Here is a 17,821-nt window from a genome sequence, read left to right on the forward strand (position 1 = left end):
AATTGGCATCATATGTGCTCACATTTGAAGATTCCACAGCTGCATGCACGGTCTTTGATTCGCTGCTGTCGGAACAAAACCTCGTATCTCCATTTTTGACGTTTTTCAGTTTTTGACATGATTTGAAACTACCTGTTGTTCTTTACGTTGTGTGTAAATTTCATGATGAATGGACCAAAAGAAACGGCCCAAAATGACTTTCAAAAAACTCTGGTTCCATTGACTTACATTAAAAGTAAGGTTGGTTTTTTTCCTTCTCCTGTAAAGTCATCATTTTGGAGATAGGAGGTTTTCTTCCCACAACAGCGATTTGCCAGCGATCATGGCATGTTGGTTTTCTAGGTGAAAATGAGTTAACACGTTCTCCACATGGAACCAACTTTAATACTGCATTTTTCTGCAAATATTTGTGCACAATTTCTATGTATTTGCTAAGTATTAGAGGAATACATCTAAAATCTAAATATAAATTATATTATATGGCCAAGAATGTTATCACGATAAACAAAATTCATATCGGTTGATATCGATACATATCACAATAAACGTCAAATCATTATTTCTCTCAAGTTTGAAGGCTGATTTTTGCTCCAGGTGGTTAATCACTGTTTTAAACTATCCTTTTTGGTCGGAACGCAACAAACACTCACCAAACAGTGGAACGTTTCGCAGATCCATCATGGGACAGCGGGAGAAAGTGTCTGGTTTTATCAGCTGGGAAAGCACGGCCACAGTCATAATTTAAGAAAGGAAACAGATTATTTTAGCTGTCTGGTGACGAATGCTCGGCTATCCCATTACAAATGCTGAACAGGTGGCCAAAAACAGAGCTAAACTGTTTAGTTTCTCAACAGTCAACTTAGTACAGCAAATATTAGCTGGCTCAGTAGGTCAGTGATGATCACACTGCCTTACTGGCATCAGTCCTGCCGCATCCATGTCAGAGCATATCACAGTATTCAAACACCAGCTAGCAGACGGCTGGATTTCTCTATAGTAGTTTGAGGGCTGAGCAGTACTGGTGGTGTAATTGGATGGAGTAAATAAGCCAAAACCACACTGTTAAAAATGAGAGGTCTGCTGAGTTGCACCAGATGAGACGATGCCATGCTTTAAAGTTAAAACAACAATATATTTGCTCCAGTATATTAAACATTTGTAAATGCAATATCCAAATTGTTTCATGTATTCCTGAGTGGTGCAGTGGACTAAGCCATCACCCCAACAGGAGCTTGTGAGTTTGAGCCCCAGCGATGCCACAGCCAGCCATAAGTGCGTACACGCGCAAAACGGAGTGGTAGGGCTTAGTGTTAGGGGCAAGGGGTGAAATGGGATTGGGCCTCTGTTTCACCTGTTTGCTCATTTACATGGCTTGAAGCCGTTTCTTGTCCTTCTTTTGGTTTCCAAGTCATTTTGGGGCAATTTCTCTCTTTTTTTCCAGCCCTCTTTCATTTTCCTTTTACTTACCTGGGCTAAGTACTGTACTCTACGCCTGCTCTACAGCTCTACCAACGTGTGACAAAGGGCTGCTGTTTGCCACAGCTTTAAGTAGAGAAGTCCACACGTGTGCCAGGTTGGGCCTAATCAGCCCAAGAGCTTCTGGGAGTTGGAGTGTAACGCGGAGCGAGGAGGCAGACGCTTACGCTGAGATAAGCGAGATTTATTTTGGGCAAATCCAGGGTCATAGTCGAAATGGTCCAGGTTCAAACAGCCAACACGGAGAGAATGCGGATCAGACATGAAAAACAGAAACACAGAACCTCAAACAAGAATCAAACACTACAAGCACATCCAGCGCAATCAAACATACAAGCAAAGACCAACAAGAAACTCAGGAAAACACAGGGCTTAAATACAAGGGTTAACGAGGGACAGGCGGAAACACAGGTGGGAACAATCAGGGGCGGGCTCACAAAACAAGGGGCCGGACTAAAAACCAAAACAAAGAAGCACATGGACAGGTCTGGGAAGTAAACACAACACAAGCACATGGACAGGACTGGGAGGGGCCAATCACGACATGGAGTTCCCTGAACTTACGGCACCTTGCCACCATCACCTACTGCTGGCAGCCCACAGCACAGGCTGGGCCCTTACACTAATACACCTAATTCACACCTGGTCAGTTTATTATTAAGCTGTTGATAAATAGAAGCGAGTATGTTAGAACAGCAAACCTGTGCCCTGTAGTTTGGAACAGAACCGGACGGTTCTGGGCAGTTTAATGGCTGAGTTATGGGGGCTTTACAGTTTCCCAGCAGCAGGCCACAATTTATGCTCTGCCTACAAATGTGTTCTTTTAAAGCAAATGTTGTTAGATTGGATACATTTTACACCACTGACAGCAGTTGCTACAGCACGGACTACATAATGTTGACTTCAAAATGCTTTGCTGTTGAGCAGTTTGACTATGTTGTTTGCTGCTCAGTAAAACAGGTTGGACACTACACGAACAAATTCGCCACATGACCAAATAACTAGGGCTTCTTCCTTTAAAGTTCAGTCCTTTTCATATCAAAATCACAATTAAGAGAGTATAATTTTCCATTTTACAGTTATAGCCTATTGACATTGTCAGCAACATTATCTGAAAATGAACCTAATAGCCCAGAGCTTGTAGATGAGTTAGACAAATCAGAGGCAAGCAAACCTCCATGTGTTGTGGCTTCACAACCACAGCTTATTGGCAGTCTAGCACTCTACGTGTGGAGGTTCAAGCCTCAAGCCAGAAAAAGTGGATATTCTGGTGTTCATGGCCAACAAAACAGGCCTGAACCTTGATTTATCGAAAAGGACTACACCTGTTTGATCTGAACAGTGTAGCCTTTCAATCACATACAAAATAAATATGATTTGAAGTTAATACCAAATATCCATCCATCCATCCATTATCTTCCGCTTCTCCGGGGTTCGGGTCGCGGGGGCAGCATCCTAAGCAATGAAGCCCAGACCTCCCTTTCCCCAGCCACTTCCACAAGCTCTCCAAGGGGGATTCCGAGGCGCTCCCAGGCCAGCTGGGCGATATAGTCGCGCCAGCGTGTCCTGGGTCTTCCCCGGGGTCTCCTCCCAGGTGGACTCGCCTGTGACACCTCCCGAGGGAGGCGTCCAGGAGGCATCCTAACCAGATGCCCGAACCACCTCAGCTGGCTCCTCTCGACATGAAGAAGCAGCGGCTCTACTCCGAGTCCCTCCCGGATGACTGAACTTCTCACCCTATCTCTAAGGGAGAGTCCAGACACCCTGCGGAGGAAACTCATTTCGGCCGCTTGTATTCGCGATCTTATTCTTTCGGTCATTACCCAAAGCTCATGACCATAGGTGAGGGTGGGAACGTAGATCGACCGGTAAATCGAGAGCCTTGCCTTATGGCTCAGCTCTTTCTTTACCACAACAGACCGGTAAAGAGCCCGCATCACTGCTGACCCAGCACCAATCCGCCTGTCAATCTCCCGCTCCCTTGTACAATCACTCGTGAACAAGACCCCGAGATACTTGAACTCCTCCACTTGAGGCAAGAGCCTATCCCCGACCCAGAGAGGGCTCTCCACCCTTTTCCGCCTGAGAACCATGGTCTCGGATTTAGAGGTACTGATTCTCATCCCAGCCGCTTCACACTCGGCTGCAAACCGATCCAGCGAAAGCTGAAGTTCGCGGCCTGATGTCCCCAATAGGACCACATCATCTGCAAACAGCAGCGATGTGACCCTGAGGTCACCAAACCGGACACCCTCCATCCCTTGACTGCGCCTAGAAATTCTATCCATAAAAATTATGAATAGAATCGGTGACAAAGGGCAGCCCTGACGGAGTCCAACTCTCACTGGGAACGAGTCTGACTTACTGCCGGCCATGCGAACCAAACTCCTGCTTTGTTTGTACAGGGCCTGAATGGCTCGTAGCAAAGAGCCATGTACCCCGTACTCCCGAAGCACCTCCCACAGAATACCCCGGGGAACACAGTCGAATGCCTTCTCCAGATCCACAAAGCACATGTGGACTGGTTGGGCAAACTCCCATGAACCCTCCAGAATCCTGGAGAGGGTGAAGAGTTGGTCCAGTGTTCCACGACCAGGGCGGAACCCGCACTGTTCCTCCTGGATCCGAGGTTCGACTATAAGCCGGACTCTCTTCTCCAGTACCCCTGCATAGACCTTGCCAGGGAGGCTGAGGAGTGTGATTCCCCTGTAGTTGGAACACACCCTCCGGTCCCCTTTTTTAAAAAGAGGCACCACCACCCCAGTCTGCCAATCCACTGGCACCGCCCCCGATGTCCACGCAATGTTGAAAAGGCGTGTCAGCCAAGACAGCCCCACAACATCCAGAGCCTTGAGGAACTCAGGGCGGATCTCATCCACCCCTGGAGCCTTGCCACCAAGGAGCTTCTTAACTACCTTAGCGACTTCGGCCTCAGTAATGGACAAGCCTATTCCCATGTCCCCAGACTCAGCCTCCTCACTGGAGAACGTGTCGGTGGGATTGAGAAGGTCCTCAAAGTACTCCTTCCACCGCCCAATGACGTCTTCAGTCGAAGTCAGCAGCACACCATCTCCACTATATACAGTGCTAGTGGCACACTGCTTTCCCCTTCTGAGTCGCCTGACGGTTTGCCAGAATCTTTTCGGAGCCGACTTAAAGTCACTTTCCAAGGCCTCACCAAACTCCTCCCATACACGGGTTTTTGCCTTGGCGACAACTGAAGCCGCAGATCGCTTGGCCTGTCGATACCTGCCAGCTGCCTCTGGTGTCCCACAGGCCAACCATGCCCGGTAGGACTCCTTCTTCAGCTTGATGGCATCTCTCACCTGGGGTGTCCACCACCGGGTTCGAGGATTACCGCCCCGACAGGCACCAACTACCTTACGGCCACAGCTACAGTCAGCCGCTTCAGCAATGGAGGAACGGAACATGGCCCATTCTGAGTCAATGTCCCCCACCTCCCCTGATATCTGGTCAAAGTTCTGACGGAGGTGTGAGTTGAAGATCAATCTGACAGGTTCTTCTGCTAGACGTTCCCAGCAAACCCTCACTATACGTTTGGGCTTGCCTGGTCTGACCGGCATCTTCCCCCACCACCTGATCCAACTCACCACCAGGTGGTGATCAGTTGACAGCTCAGCTCCTCTCTTTACCCGAGTGTCCAAAACACATGGCCGCAAGTCCGATGACACGACTACAAAGTCAATCATTGAACTGCGGCCTAGGGTGTCCTGGTGCCATGTGCACTTATGGACATCCTTGTGTTCAAACATGGTGTTCGTGATGGACAAACTGTGGTTTGCGCAGAAGTCCAAAAACTGAACACCACTCGGGTTCAGATCAGAGAGGCCATTCCTCCCAATCACACCCCTCCAGGTCTCACTGTCATTGCCCACGTGAGCATTGAAGTCCCCCAGTAGGACAATAGAGTCTCCAGGAGGAGCACCTTCAAGCACCCTTCCCAAGGACTCTAAGAAGGCTGGGTACTCTGAACTGCTGTTCGGTGCATAAGCACAGACAACAGTCAGGACCCGTTCCCCAACCCGAAGGCGTAGGGAAGCTACCCTCTCGTCCACCGGAGAAAACCCCAACATACAGGCACCGAGTCGAGGGGCTATGAGAAAGCCCACACCTGCCCGCCGCCTCTCACCATGGGCAACTCCAGAAAAGAATAAAGTCCAGCCCCTCTCAAGGAGATTGGACCCAGATCCCAAGCTGTGTGTTGAGGTGAGCCCGACTATATCTAGCCGGTATCTCTCAACCTCGCGCACCAACTCAGGCTCTTTCCCCGCCAGTGAGGTAACGTTCCAAGTTCCAAAAGCCAATTTCAGCAACTGAGGATCAGAACGCCAAGGCCCACGCCTTTGGACACTGCCCGATCCACAACGCACCGAACCCCTACTACTGCCCCTCCCATTGGTGGTGGGTCGATGGGAGGGGGGACTCATGTAACTCCTTCGGGCTGGGCCCGGCCGGGCACCATGAGTAAATGCCCGGCCACCAGACGCTCGCTGGCGAGCCCCTCCCCCAGGCCTGGCTCCAGGGTGGGGCCCTGGTAACCCTGTTCCGGGCAGGGTACACAAGTCCTGCTTTTGTGTCTTCATAGGGGTTATTATGGATCACACTTTGTCTGACCTGTCACCTAGGACCAGTTTGCCATGGGAGACCCTACCAGGAGCTTTTGCTCCAGACAACATAGCTCCTAAGATCATTCAAGCACGCAAACCCCTCCACCACGATAAGGTGGTGATCCAAGGAGAGGTAATACCAAATATATGAATGGTAAAATTTGATGTATTAATATTGGTGGTTAGCGTTGTCGCCTCACAGCAAGAAGGGCCTGGTTTCACCTCCCCCGGATGGGCAACCAGGGTCCTTTCTATGTGGGGGTTGTGGGCAGAGCATGGGTTGGTCAAGAACACCTTTATTTATCAGTTCGCTTAAGGTCTGTGCAGCCTAAGGAACTGTTTCTTCAGTTTTGCATGAAGCTAAAGTAGCTGAGTGAAAAATAGCTTGATGTCACGCTTGGCGCAATAGAAGAACCTTTTTTTGGTGCAATACGGAATCATATAAAGGACATCCTTCAATCTGAAGGACCATTTGACTATACAAAGAACCATGTAAGCATGAAATTGTTCTATATAGAACTCATTGTTCTGAATACAACCTCTCCCTTTACTAAAGAACTCTTAAAGAACCTTTTTTATGAAGAGTGTAGCTCAATGAAATCAATTAATAGCTGTTTGTCTTGCATTTACACTAAAAAGCACAGCCTAAAGCAATGATTCCAATGAATGTACTAAAATAGCCACCGCAAGAATTCATGCGCGCACATTTCCCTCGCATGTTGTGAGATCACGAGCCGTCTGGGGCCTGTTTGGAGTTCTCAGCAGTAAAATGTGGAAGCTCTTGCGTTTGAGATGATGAAGTTTCAGTTTCACTGAAGCTCTCACGTGCTGCTCACATTTCAGCTGCTGGAGAAACACTGCCGGGCTGCTTATATAGGACTTTAGATGAGCTTAGGTCATTCGTAGGAGTTTCGGTGAGTGTGTCCTCTGTCTCATTACAGTATTTTGAACAGTGTTTACATTATTAGATACTGTGTAATATTAGTTAATGAAAAGTTATCAAGAATTGAATGGTAGTAAAATTCTTTCAGTGATCAGTTACTAGCTAATCTGCGTGCCAGACAATGGATGTAGGATATATAGTACTATAGTATACTGCAAATGTTTTAGACGCCTGAGAAAATGATATTTCAGAGCTGTTTTTCTGGAGAGTAAGTGTTTATTTGCTAAGAAAAACACTAATATTACTGTAAATACATTATGATTTTACATATCGCTGCTGTCGGAAGAAAAATTTTTTTTCGTATCTCCATTTTTGTTGTTTTTCCAGTTTTTTGACATCGTTTGTCGCTCCTTACATTGTCTGTATGTTAACGTCTTTTTAAGAAAGTATTACTTTTTACATTTTTTACTGTATTTGCAGACTGTAGTCCATCTGTTTCTCTGATACTTTGTTACCCCCTTTTTACCCTGTTCTTCAGTGGTCAGGACCCCCATGGACCCTCACAGAGCAGGTACTATTTGGGTGGTGGATCATTCTCAGCACTGCAGTAACACTCACGTGGTGGTGGTGTGTTAGTGTGTGTGCTGGTACGAGTGGATCAGACACAGCAGTGCTGCTTTAGTTTTTAAACACTGTGTCCACTCACTGTCCGCTCTGTTGCATTGTTGGTCCACCTTGTAGATGTAAAGTCAGAGACAGCAGCTCATGGTTAGTGTTGGCCATCCTCCAGTCCTTCATCAGTGGTTACAGGGCGCCGCCCACAGGACGCTGCCCACAGAACACTGTTGGCTGGATATTTTTGGTTGATGGACTATTCTCGGTCCAGCAGTGACACTGAGGTGTTTAAAAACTCCAGCAGCGCTGCTGCGTCTGATCCACTCAGACCAGCGCAACACACACTAACATACCACCATCACGTCAGTGTTACTGCAGTGCTGAGAATGATCCACCACCCAAATAGTACCTGCTCTGTGAGGGTCCATGGGGGTCCTGACCACTGAAGAACAGGGTAACAGAGTATCAGAGAAACAGATGGACTACAGTCTGTAACTGTAGAACTACAAAGTGCAGCTATACAGTAAGTGGAGCTGATAAGATGGACAGTGAGCGCAGAAACATATAATGTCAAGCCTGATTGGTGTATATGTTCTTTGGTGTTTAAACAGCATCCATCAGAACAGTTGAGGCGTGATGCTGAACTGCTGTTTGTGATGCATCTATGACCCAGAGTAACCTCTCGACTGTGGCCAGATTGCTCAACTTTATATGTGTATGCGTGTCATATTTTTGCATGTATTGGTTTACCATGACCCATAGTAACCCCACTTCCTCAGCCAGGGTAGTGAATCTGTGTGTGTGTGGGTGATTAGTCTGTATGACCCAGAGTAACCTCTCAGTACTACTTGCTAACTCTGCACTAACTCAAGTTATACACCTTAACTCTGTTCTGAAACTTGAAAATATGGACATCGTGCATGTCGCACACATGCATGTATCCCAGTCATCAAATGCACCATGCTTTCACTTCTGCTTTTGCCTGAATCACAGAAAGTTCTGCTGTAGTTAGTCATCATGGATCCTTGGAATGTAAAGCTCCTCTGGTTAAATCAACAGTGCATGATTTAGCTAAATGAACACTAATGTAGTTTCTTTCCCGTTGGGATGAGAAAGAAAGCCCTGTTGTCATTTAGTGAGAGGAAGGGAAACTGTATGTGTGTGACCTGAAGGAAGGTGTCATTCTAAAGAGTAGTACATTGTGCTTTGAACTTTAAGGAGAGATGTTAGGAGGACAGTAGTGACCCTCATCCATTAATAGATCCATTCCATTCTTAAATAACTAATTTTGTAGTATTGGCATTTTTTTTAGGCTTTAACTTTTCTATTCTTGCATGAAGTTAGGCCTGGGCAATAAGATTGTCACAATAGTTTCTTGTTAAAAATAATGTATAATTTCCCTACCAAGCCCCCGCACCCCCTGCAAGCACCCCACCCCCTCCCCCTCTACACACACACACACACACACAGACCACTGACGTATTTTTAGCTTGTTGTAGTATTAACTGATTTAATGGAAATAGGTCCTGCTGGTGTGGGTTCACGACTGTTTTTTCTCTTTAAATAATGAGTGAGTGGAAAACATGTCCATGTGCTTTATATCTAAAAAAAAGAGACGTAAAAGAAGTGAAACAAAAAAAAATGAATACATTTGTTAAACATTAATTACTCTAAAACTGATCTGAGATCAGAGAATACACCAAATTCAGGGTGTCAAACTCAACCACTAAAAAGGTTAACCATATTAACTTAACCATATTAAAAAATCTCAGCAAATCCATGGGCCAGTTGTGTTTTTATTTCATTTATATATTATTATTAAATTTACGATTTTGCCTTGATTCGAACGGACCATTGTTTATTCAAAATATTCTGAATAATATTATTATTATTATATTTAACATTTTGTCATGACAGAAAACAGACCATTATTTATTCAAAATATTCTGAAATTGCAACAGCAAAATAGACATTGAAAACATATTCAAAAATAATTCTAAATAAAAAATGAAAACTGTGTATTTGCTTGAACCGGATACCAAGGCTTCTTCTCATTTGGCCCAAGCTTGTTGTTGGGGGAAAGTGCATGCTGGTAACTGTAGTGCATCTTAGGGTGAAATGAACAGAACAGAAAATTAAAATAATTTCTTGGGCCGAATAGGACGGTGTCACGGGCCTGACTTGGCCCACAAGCCTTGTGTTTGACACATGGATACTAAAGCGATATTCAGATTTTCCCTGTAGTGCAGGAAGTGTACAGGGAGAAGAGCTCACTTATTGCACAAACAGACCAATTGCCCCCTGTTATGGCGCTAAATGAGAAGAAACTGCAGAGGACATGTCGGTTCAATTAGTGCATTAGTCAAACATCATTCGATAGATTAATCGATTGTTGAAATAATCGTTGATCGCATCCCTATCCGCCCTCTCCCTGCAGGCATGCCGTGACTTCCTGGAGCTGGCGGAGAGCCACAGTCGCAGATGGCAGCGGGTCCTACAGCATGAGAGGGAACAGCGCACTCACCTGGAGGAAACCATCGAACAGCTGGCTAAACAGCACAACAGCCTGGAGAGAGCGTGGAGAGAGGCCCCTACACACTCCACCAACACGCCAGACACACCCACCACACACACTGGTGAGCTGAGCCAGCAGTAGCACAGCAGGGCAGAGTGTGTTACACTCCTCTTTTTGCTCTTTCTGTCTCTACATCTCTCTTTCTCTTTTTTACAGATGAAAAGTACTCTCTTCACTCACGAGTTTCTATTTACAGGGTTGGAGATATCCAGAAGTGCATGTTTTAGTGCTTTATCTGCAAGGCTGGGCGTACACTACACAGGTTTTGTCCAATTTTAACCAAATTTGTGACAAATTGTCTCAATCTGAAGCAGTTTTTCAGGTCGGGAGCTCAGTTGGACGCGACGGTTGACAGTGTGTATAATCTCAATTGACGGTGTCTATAATCGGGTTGTGACAGTTTATCCACACCGTGGACAGTGGCAGTGACTTTTTGTTTCTAGCAGTATCTGAGCTCAGGACTGTCTTTTTCTCTAAGTTATTGGCAACTAGCTAAGATACTTTCTCTAGATAGACAAAGCACTTCTTGTAAGTTGCTCTGGATAAGAGCGTCTGCTAAATGCTGTAAATGTAAATGTAAAGGATAGTGTAAGAACATGGACAGGACATTTGTCACACAAGAACATTGTACTATGATAATAAGCAGAGGTGGACAGTAACTAAGTAAATGTAATTAGTTACTGTACTTAAGTAGTTTTTTTGTGTATCTGTATTTCACTGAAATATTTCCATTTTAGGTCACTTTTTCCTTTCACTCCACTACATTTCAGAGTCTAATATCCGACTTTTTCCTCCTACATTTTGAGAAATCTGTCGTTCCTTTTGGTTTCTGTGTGTATAAAAACGTAACATGTCAAAACGAAAGAAGCGCAAAGCCAGAGCACCAATCAGGGCCCAGCGGTCACTTTGTTTAGAGCTGGTTTTGACCTGTTGGTCATACCGACCCAGTGCAGCACACGGTTCAACATCAGAGCAGCAGCGTAAAACTTTGGGAGAGTCTGTTCAACATAAATGATGAACTAACCTAACTTTGTGTAAATAGAGCACAATATAGAAATATGTCCACATATGCAGTCGAGACTGACGCGGCTTTTTTCTGAATTTCTACAAACACCATTTCATTTTATAGTAAATTAGTTTGGGCTGGTTTATGTTTATGAACAGACGCCTACAGATCAACATAGTAAAGGAGCTCATCTGTGATCCTGAGTTTAAAGCCAGTTTTTATTCAACTTAAACTTGGAACTAAGATGTAAATAAATCTGAAACTGAAACTACAATCAAGTACATGATTTGTGTACTTCGTCCACCACTGATAATGAGTGTGTGGGTGTTAATGTTTCTTTGAGTAATGCAATGTTGGAGTGTTGAGTATTGTTGTAGTATTAGTGAGTAGTGTTGTAGTATTAGTGAGTAGTGTTGGTGTTGGAATGTTGAGTATTGTCGTAGTATTAGTGAGTAGTGTTGTAGTATTAGTGAGTAGTGTTGTAGTATTAGTGAGTAGTGAGTAGTGTTGTAGTATTAGTGAGTAGTGTTGTAGTATTAGTGAGTAGTGTTGGTGTTGGAATGTTGAGTATTGTCGTAGTATTAGTGAGTAGTGTTGTAGTATTAGTGAGTAGTGAGTAGTGTTGTAGTATTAGTGAGTAGTGTTGTAGTATTAGTGAGTAGTGAGTAGTGTTGTAGTATTAGTGAGTAGTGTTGTAGTATTAGTGAGTAGTGAGTAGTGTTGTAGTATTAGTGAGTAGTGAGTAGTGTTGTCGTATTAGTGAGTAGTGAGTAGTGTTGTAGTATTAGTGAGTAGTGTTGGTGTTGGAATGTTGAGTAGTGTTGTAGTATTAGTGAGTAGTGTTGGAATGTTGAGTAGTATTGTAGTATTAGTGAGTAGTGTTGGAATGTTGAGTAGTGTTGTAGTATTAGTGAGTAGTGTTGGAATGTTGAGTAGTGTTGTAGTATTAGTGAGTAGTGTTAGTGCTGGAATGTTGAGTAGTGTTGTAGTATTAGTGAGTAGTGTTGGTGCTGGAGTGTTGAGTAGTGCTGTAGTATTAGTGAGTAGTGTTGGTGCTGGAGTGTTGAGTAGTGCTGTAGTATTAGTGAGTAGTGCTGTAGTATTAGTGAGTAGTGTTGGTGCTGGAATGTTGAGTAGTGCTGTAGTATTAGTGAGTAGTGTTGGTGCTGGAGTGTTGAGTAGTGCTGTAGTATTAGTGAGTAGTGTTGGTGCTGGAGTGTTGAGTAGTGCTGTAGTATTAGTGTGTTGTGTTGGTGTTGGAGTGTTGAGTAGTGCTGTAGTATTAGTGAGTAGTGTTGGTGCTGGAGTGTTGAGTAGTGCTGTAGTATTAGTGAGTAATGTTGCTGCTGGAGTGTTGAGTAGTGCTGTAGTATTAGTGTGTTGTGTTGGTGTTGGAGTGTTGAGTAGTGCTGTAGTATTAGTGAGTAGTGTTGGTGCTGGAGTGTTAAGTAGTGCTGTAGTATTAGTGAGTAGTGTTGGTGCTGGAGTGTTGAGTAGTGCTGTAGTATTAGTGAGTAGTGTTGGTGCTGGAGTGTTGGGTAGTGCTGTAGTATTAGTGAGTAGTGTTGGTGCTGGAGTGTTGGGTAGTGCTGTAGTATTAGTGAGTAATGTTGCTGCTGGAGTGTTAAGTAGTGCTGTAGTATTAGTGAGTAGTGTTGGTGCTGGAGTGTTGAGTAGTGCTGTAGTATTAGTGAGTAGTGCTGTAGTATTAGTGAGTAGTGTTGGTGCTGGAATGTTGAGTAGTGCTGTAGTATTAGTGAGTAGTGTTGGTGCTGGAGTGTTGAGTAGTGCTGTAGTATTAGTGAGTAGTGTTGGTGCTGGAGTGTTGAGTAGTGCTGTAGTATTAGTGTGTTGTGTTGGTGTTGGAGTGTTGATTAGTGCTGTAGTATTAGTGAGTAGTGTTGGTGCTGGAGTGTTGAGTAGTGCTGTAGTATTAGTGAGTAATGTTGCTGCTGGAGTGTTGAGTAGTGCTGTAGTATTAGTGTGTTGTGTTGGTGTTGGAGTGTTGAGTAGTGCTGTAGTATTAGTGAGTAGTGTTGGTGCTGGAGTGTTAAGTAGTGCTGTAGTATTAGTGAGTAGTGTTGGTGCTGGAGTGTTGAGTAGTGCTGTAGTATTAGTGAGTAGTGTTGGTGCTGGAATGTTGGGTAGTGCTGTAGTATTAGTGAGTAGTGTTGGTGCTGGAGTGTTGGGTAGTGCTGTAGTATTAGTGAGTAATGTTGCTGCTGGAGTGTTAAGTAGTGCTGTAGTATTAGTGAGTAGTGTTGGTGCTGGAGTGTTGAGTAGTGCTGTAGTATTAGTGAGTAGTGTTGGTGCTGGAGTGTTGGGTAGTGCTGTAGTATTAGTGAGTAGTGTTAGTGCTGGAGTGTTGAGTAGTGCTGTAGTATTAGTGAGTAGTGTTAGTGCTGGAGTGTTGAGTAGTGCTGTAGTATTAGTGAGTAGTGTTGCTGCTGGAGTGTTGAGTAGTGCTGTAGTATTAGTGAGTAGTGTTAGTGCTGGAGTGTTGAGTAGTGCTGTAGTATTAGTGAGTAGTGTTGCTGCTGGAGTGTTGAGTAGTGCTGTAGTATTAGTGAGTAGTGTTAGTGCTGGAGTGTTGAGTAGTGCTGTAGTATTAGTGAGTAGTGTTAGTGCTGGAGTGTTGAGTAGTGCTGTAGTATTAGTGAGTAGTGTTGCTGCTGGAGTGTTGAGTAGTGCTGTAGTATTAGTGAGTAGTGTTAGTGCTGGAGTGTTGAGTAGTGCTGTAGTATTAGTGAGTAGTGTTAGTGCTGGAGTGTTGAGTAGTGCTGTAGTATTAGTGAGTAGTGTTGCTGCTGGAGTGTTGAGTAGTGCTGTAGTATTAGTGAGTAGTGTTAGTGCTGGAGTGTTGAGTAGTGCTGTAGTATTAGTGAGTAGTGTTGCTGCTGGAGTGTTGAGTAGTGCTGTAGTATTAGTGAGTAGTGTTGGTGCTGGAGTGTTGGGTAGTGCTGTAGTATTAGTGAGTAGTGTTGGTGCTGGAGTGTTGGGTAGTGCTGTAGTATTAGTGAGTAGTGTTGGTGCTGGAGTGTTGAGTAGTGCTGTAGTATTAGTGAGTAGTGTTAGTGCTGGAGTGTTGAGTAGTGCTGTAGTATTAGTGAGTAGTGTTAGTGCTGGAGTGTTGAGTAGTGCTGTAGTATTAGTGAGTAGTGTTGGTGCTGGAGTGTTGAGTAGTGCTGTAGTATTAGTGAGTAGTGTTGCTGCTGGAGTGTTGAGTAGTGCTGTAGTATTAGTGAGTAGTGTTAGTGCTGGAGTGTTGAGTAGTGCTGTAGTATTAGTGAGTAGTGTTAGTGCTGGAGTGTTGAGTAGTGCTGTAGTATTAGTGAGTAGTGTTAGTGCTGGAGTGTTGAGTAGTGTTTATGTGTGTGTGTGCTCAGTGTTTGAACTGTGTGTTCTCCCCAGGAGTGAGTGAGAGGCCCCGAAAAGAAGAAGCGAGTGATGAAGATGAAGATACAGAATATTTTGACGCCATGGAGGATTCACCTGCATTCATCACAGTGACCGCCGCTGATCCCTCACAGCACAGGTTAGAGTCTCTCACACACACACACACACACACACACTTACTGTATTATACAAGAATATTATTATTATTATTACATGCAAACACACACAATCTCACACACTGTACTATTGTACTATTGACCTTAGATTTAAGAAAAGTGCAATGTAAATAGAATTATTAATAAATATCAATAATAATAATCATCATCATCATCATCACCATAATCTATTTTTTATCACTGCTGTTATTACATGAGACATTGAGTTCACTCTGTGGAAAAACACCAGGTAGGCAAACATTTGCTTTAGTTAAGTTTAGCGTTCAGCTTAAACATTGTAGCATTTTGGTACAGTGAAATATGGGTACATGGAAACCATTCATAAAAATAGTAACGTGTGTGTGTGTGTGTGTGTGTGTGTGTGTGTGTGTGCGTGTGTGTGTGTGTGTGTGTGTGTGATTGCAGGCGTTCTCAGAGTAATCAAAGTGGTGCCAGTGGTGGGCAGCCCAGTGACTGGAACCTGGAGGACCATGTAAGTGTCACATTTTCTCTTGATTTCTGATCTGAGAGGCTTTCCACTTTTCTGTGTTCTGCCCACAAATATTTTCTTATCTAGAATTGCTAGTTTAGACAGGTTTTACACAACATTGGCAGAAATTCCATTTAGCCTAATGAGTAACTGCAGCACCCAGAAGTCTGTGTTTATTTTACAACCCCAATTCCAATGAAGTTGGGACGTTGTGTAAAACATAAATAAAAACAGAATACGATGATTTGCAAATCCTTTTCAACGTATATTCAATTGAATTCGTCGTCTTGCTGAAATAAGCAGGACGTCCCTGAAAAAGACGCTGCTTAGATGGCAGCAGATGTTGCTCCAAAACCTGGATGTACCTTTCAGCATTAATGGTGCCTTCACAGATGTGCAAGTTACCCCTGCCATGGGCACTAACACCCCCCACACCATCAGAGATGCTGGCTTTTGAACTTTGTGCTGATAACAATCCGGACAGCCCTTTTCCTCTTTCAATGTTGGTTTTCTGCCTTGCCGCTTACTTGCAGAGATTTCTCCAGATTCTCTGAATCTTTTGATGATATTATGGACTGTAGACGATGAAACCCCTAAATTCCTTGCAATTGCACGTTGAGAAACGTTGTTCTTAAACTGTTGGACTATTTGCTCACGCAGTTGTTCACAAAGTGGTGACCCTCGCCCGTCCTTGCTTGTGAACGACTGAGCCTTTCAGGGACGCTCCCTTTATACCCAATCATGACACTCACCTATTTCCAATTAACCTGTTCACCTGTGGAATGTTCCAAACAGGTGTTTTTTGAGCATTCCTCAACTTTCCCAGTCTTTTGTTGCCCCTGTCCCAACTTCTTTGGAATGTGTTGCAGGCATCAAATTCAAAATGAGTGAATATTTGCAAAAAAAACAATAAAGTTTATCTTTTGAACATTAAATATCTTGTCTTTGTAGTGTATTCAATTGAATACAGGTTCAAAAGGATTTGCAAATCTTCGTATTCTGTTTTTATTTGTTTTACACACCATCCCAACTTCATTGGAATTGGGGTTGTAGCTGCATGTATGTAGCACACTGTTAGGATAGATTGACTGTAGTTTCTTTGCGTGTCAGGCTAACGTGTAAGCAAGGTGGCAACTTCAGCAGCACTGCTGTGTGTGATCCACTCAGACCAGCACAACACACACTAACACACTGCCACCACATTAGTGTTACTGTGGTAACAATGCTCTGTGAGGGTCCTTGGGGGTCCTGACCACTGAAGAACAGGGTAAAAGGGGGTAACAAATTATCAGAGAAACAGATGGACTACAGTCTGTAACTGTAGAACTACAAAGTGCTGCTATACAGTAAGTGGAGCTGATAAAATGGACAATATATTCTTTGAACAGCACAGAAATTAAACGACATTGGCACTGCATAAACACTAACACCCACACAAACACACAGTGTGTATGTGCATGTCCAGTAACTCCCTGTGGTGCTACTGACACACAGGTCCTGTGTCATTTTCGCTCTTAATTAGCTTACAGACAGCTGCTCTCTCTCTCTCTCTCTCTCTCTCTCTCTCTCTCTCTCTCTCTCTCTCTCTCTCTCTCTCTCTCTCTCTCTCTCTCTCTCTCTCTGAGTCAGTTTGTAACTCATCCGAGTTTCCTGCCCTTAAGGCCTTTTACATGCTGCAGTCCAGTGCTTCAGTTCAACGTTTTTCATCTAAATTGACCATTTTCTGACACCTCCTCATTAAAGAGAAGATTTTCCTCAGTTTCTTCTAACTGCTAATTGGCGGTGATGCATAGATGGTATCCTTTTCTTTTCCCTCTCTCTCTGTTTCTCTGTGCCTCTCTGTCTGTATAAGCCACTGAACTGAATCCTGCGAATGAACGTTTCTCATACATGACTGTATAACAAAAATCTGCAACTCCAGGCGCTGCAGTCTAACAATAAAGGTGTTGCAATAAGGCACCCTGTTCACACTTGTAACGCCGGGGAGCGATGATGAGGTGGACGCATGTGCTGAGAGAAGCGAGATTCATCAGGGTCAAAACGGTTCAGGGTCAGAGAGCCAACACAGAGAGATCGGGGAACAGACCTGACGACAGAAACGCAGACTTAACACACAACGGAAGTCAGAAGAACAAACATCAATCGACACGATACACTACAAAGACCAGCAAACAACTAGGGAAAAACACAGGACTTAAATACAGAGATAATGAGGGTTAATAAGACACAGGTGATGAACACAGGTGGTACAATTGAGAGCAGGGTCTGGAAACAAGGGGGCAGGTCCGGCAACAAGTGAAGTGAGCTTTACACTTCTAATAATGCCATATTATGAGTAATACCATATTTATTAGAGATGCCAAAATATGTTTTCCATTATACATCAACTGTAATTCTTTTCAAAAATTCATTTTAGCCAAAATTGTTACAAATGGATATAGAGATATATTCAGGTTTTGGAATGTATTTTACTTTATGTATTCATTAAGCCACACTCATAAATGTTTACTGACTGAATTCAGCAACAGCTTCTGTTGGAAATATGTTTCAGTTTTACTGGTTTCCATTGTATTTCATGAGTAAAGGGGAATGCACTG

General features: G+C 44.0%; 1 protein-coding gene across 6 annotated transcripts in view; it reads left to right on the top strand.

Annotated features, from left to right (window-relative positions):
- Positions 1-17,821, top strand: part of LOC108435368 (oxysterol-binding protein 2-like) — a 128,313-nt gene that overhangs the window by 95,324 nt on the left and 15,168 nt on the right. For all 6 annotated transcript variants that reach the window (XM_017711178.2, XM_017711179.2, XM_017711181.2 and 3 more), the window contains 3 exons: positions 10,040-10,238; positions 14,595-14,718; positions 15,161-15,227. In XM_017711178.2, the coding sequence (XP_017566667.1) occupies positions 10,040-10,238; positions 14,595-14,718; positions 15,161-15,227 (390 nt within the window). The remainder of the gene's footprint in view (positions 1-10,039; positions 10,239-14,594; positions 14,719-15,160; positions 15,228-17,821) is intronic.

This window comes from Pygocentrus nattereri, chromosome 20 (assembly GCF_015220715.1).
Source record: "Pygocentrus nattereri isolate fPygNat1 chromosome 20, fPygNat1.pri, whole genome shotgun sequence".
In the NCBI taxonomy this organism is placed as follows: Eukaryota; Metazoa; Chordata; class Actinopteri; order Characiformes; family Serrasalmidae; genus Pygocentrus; species Pygocentrus nattereri.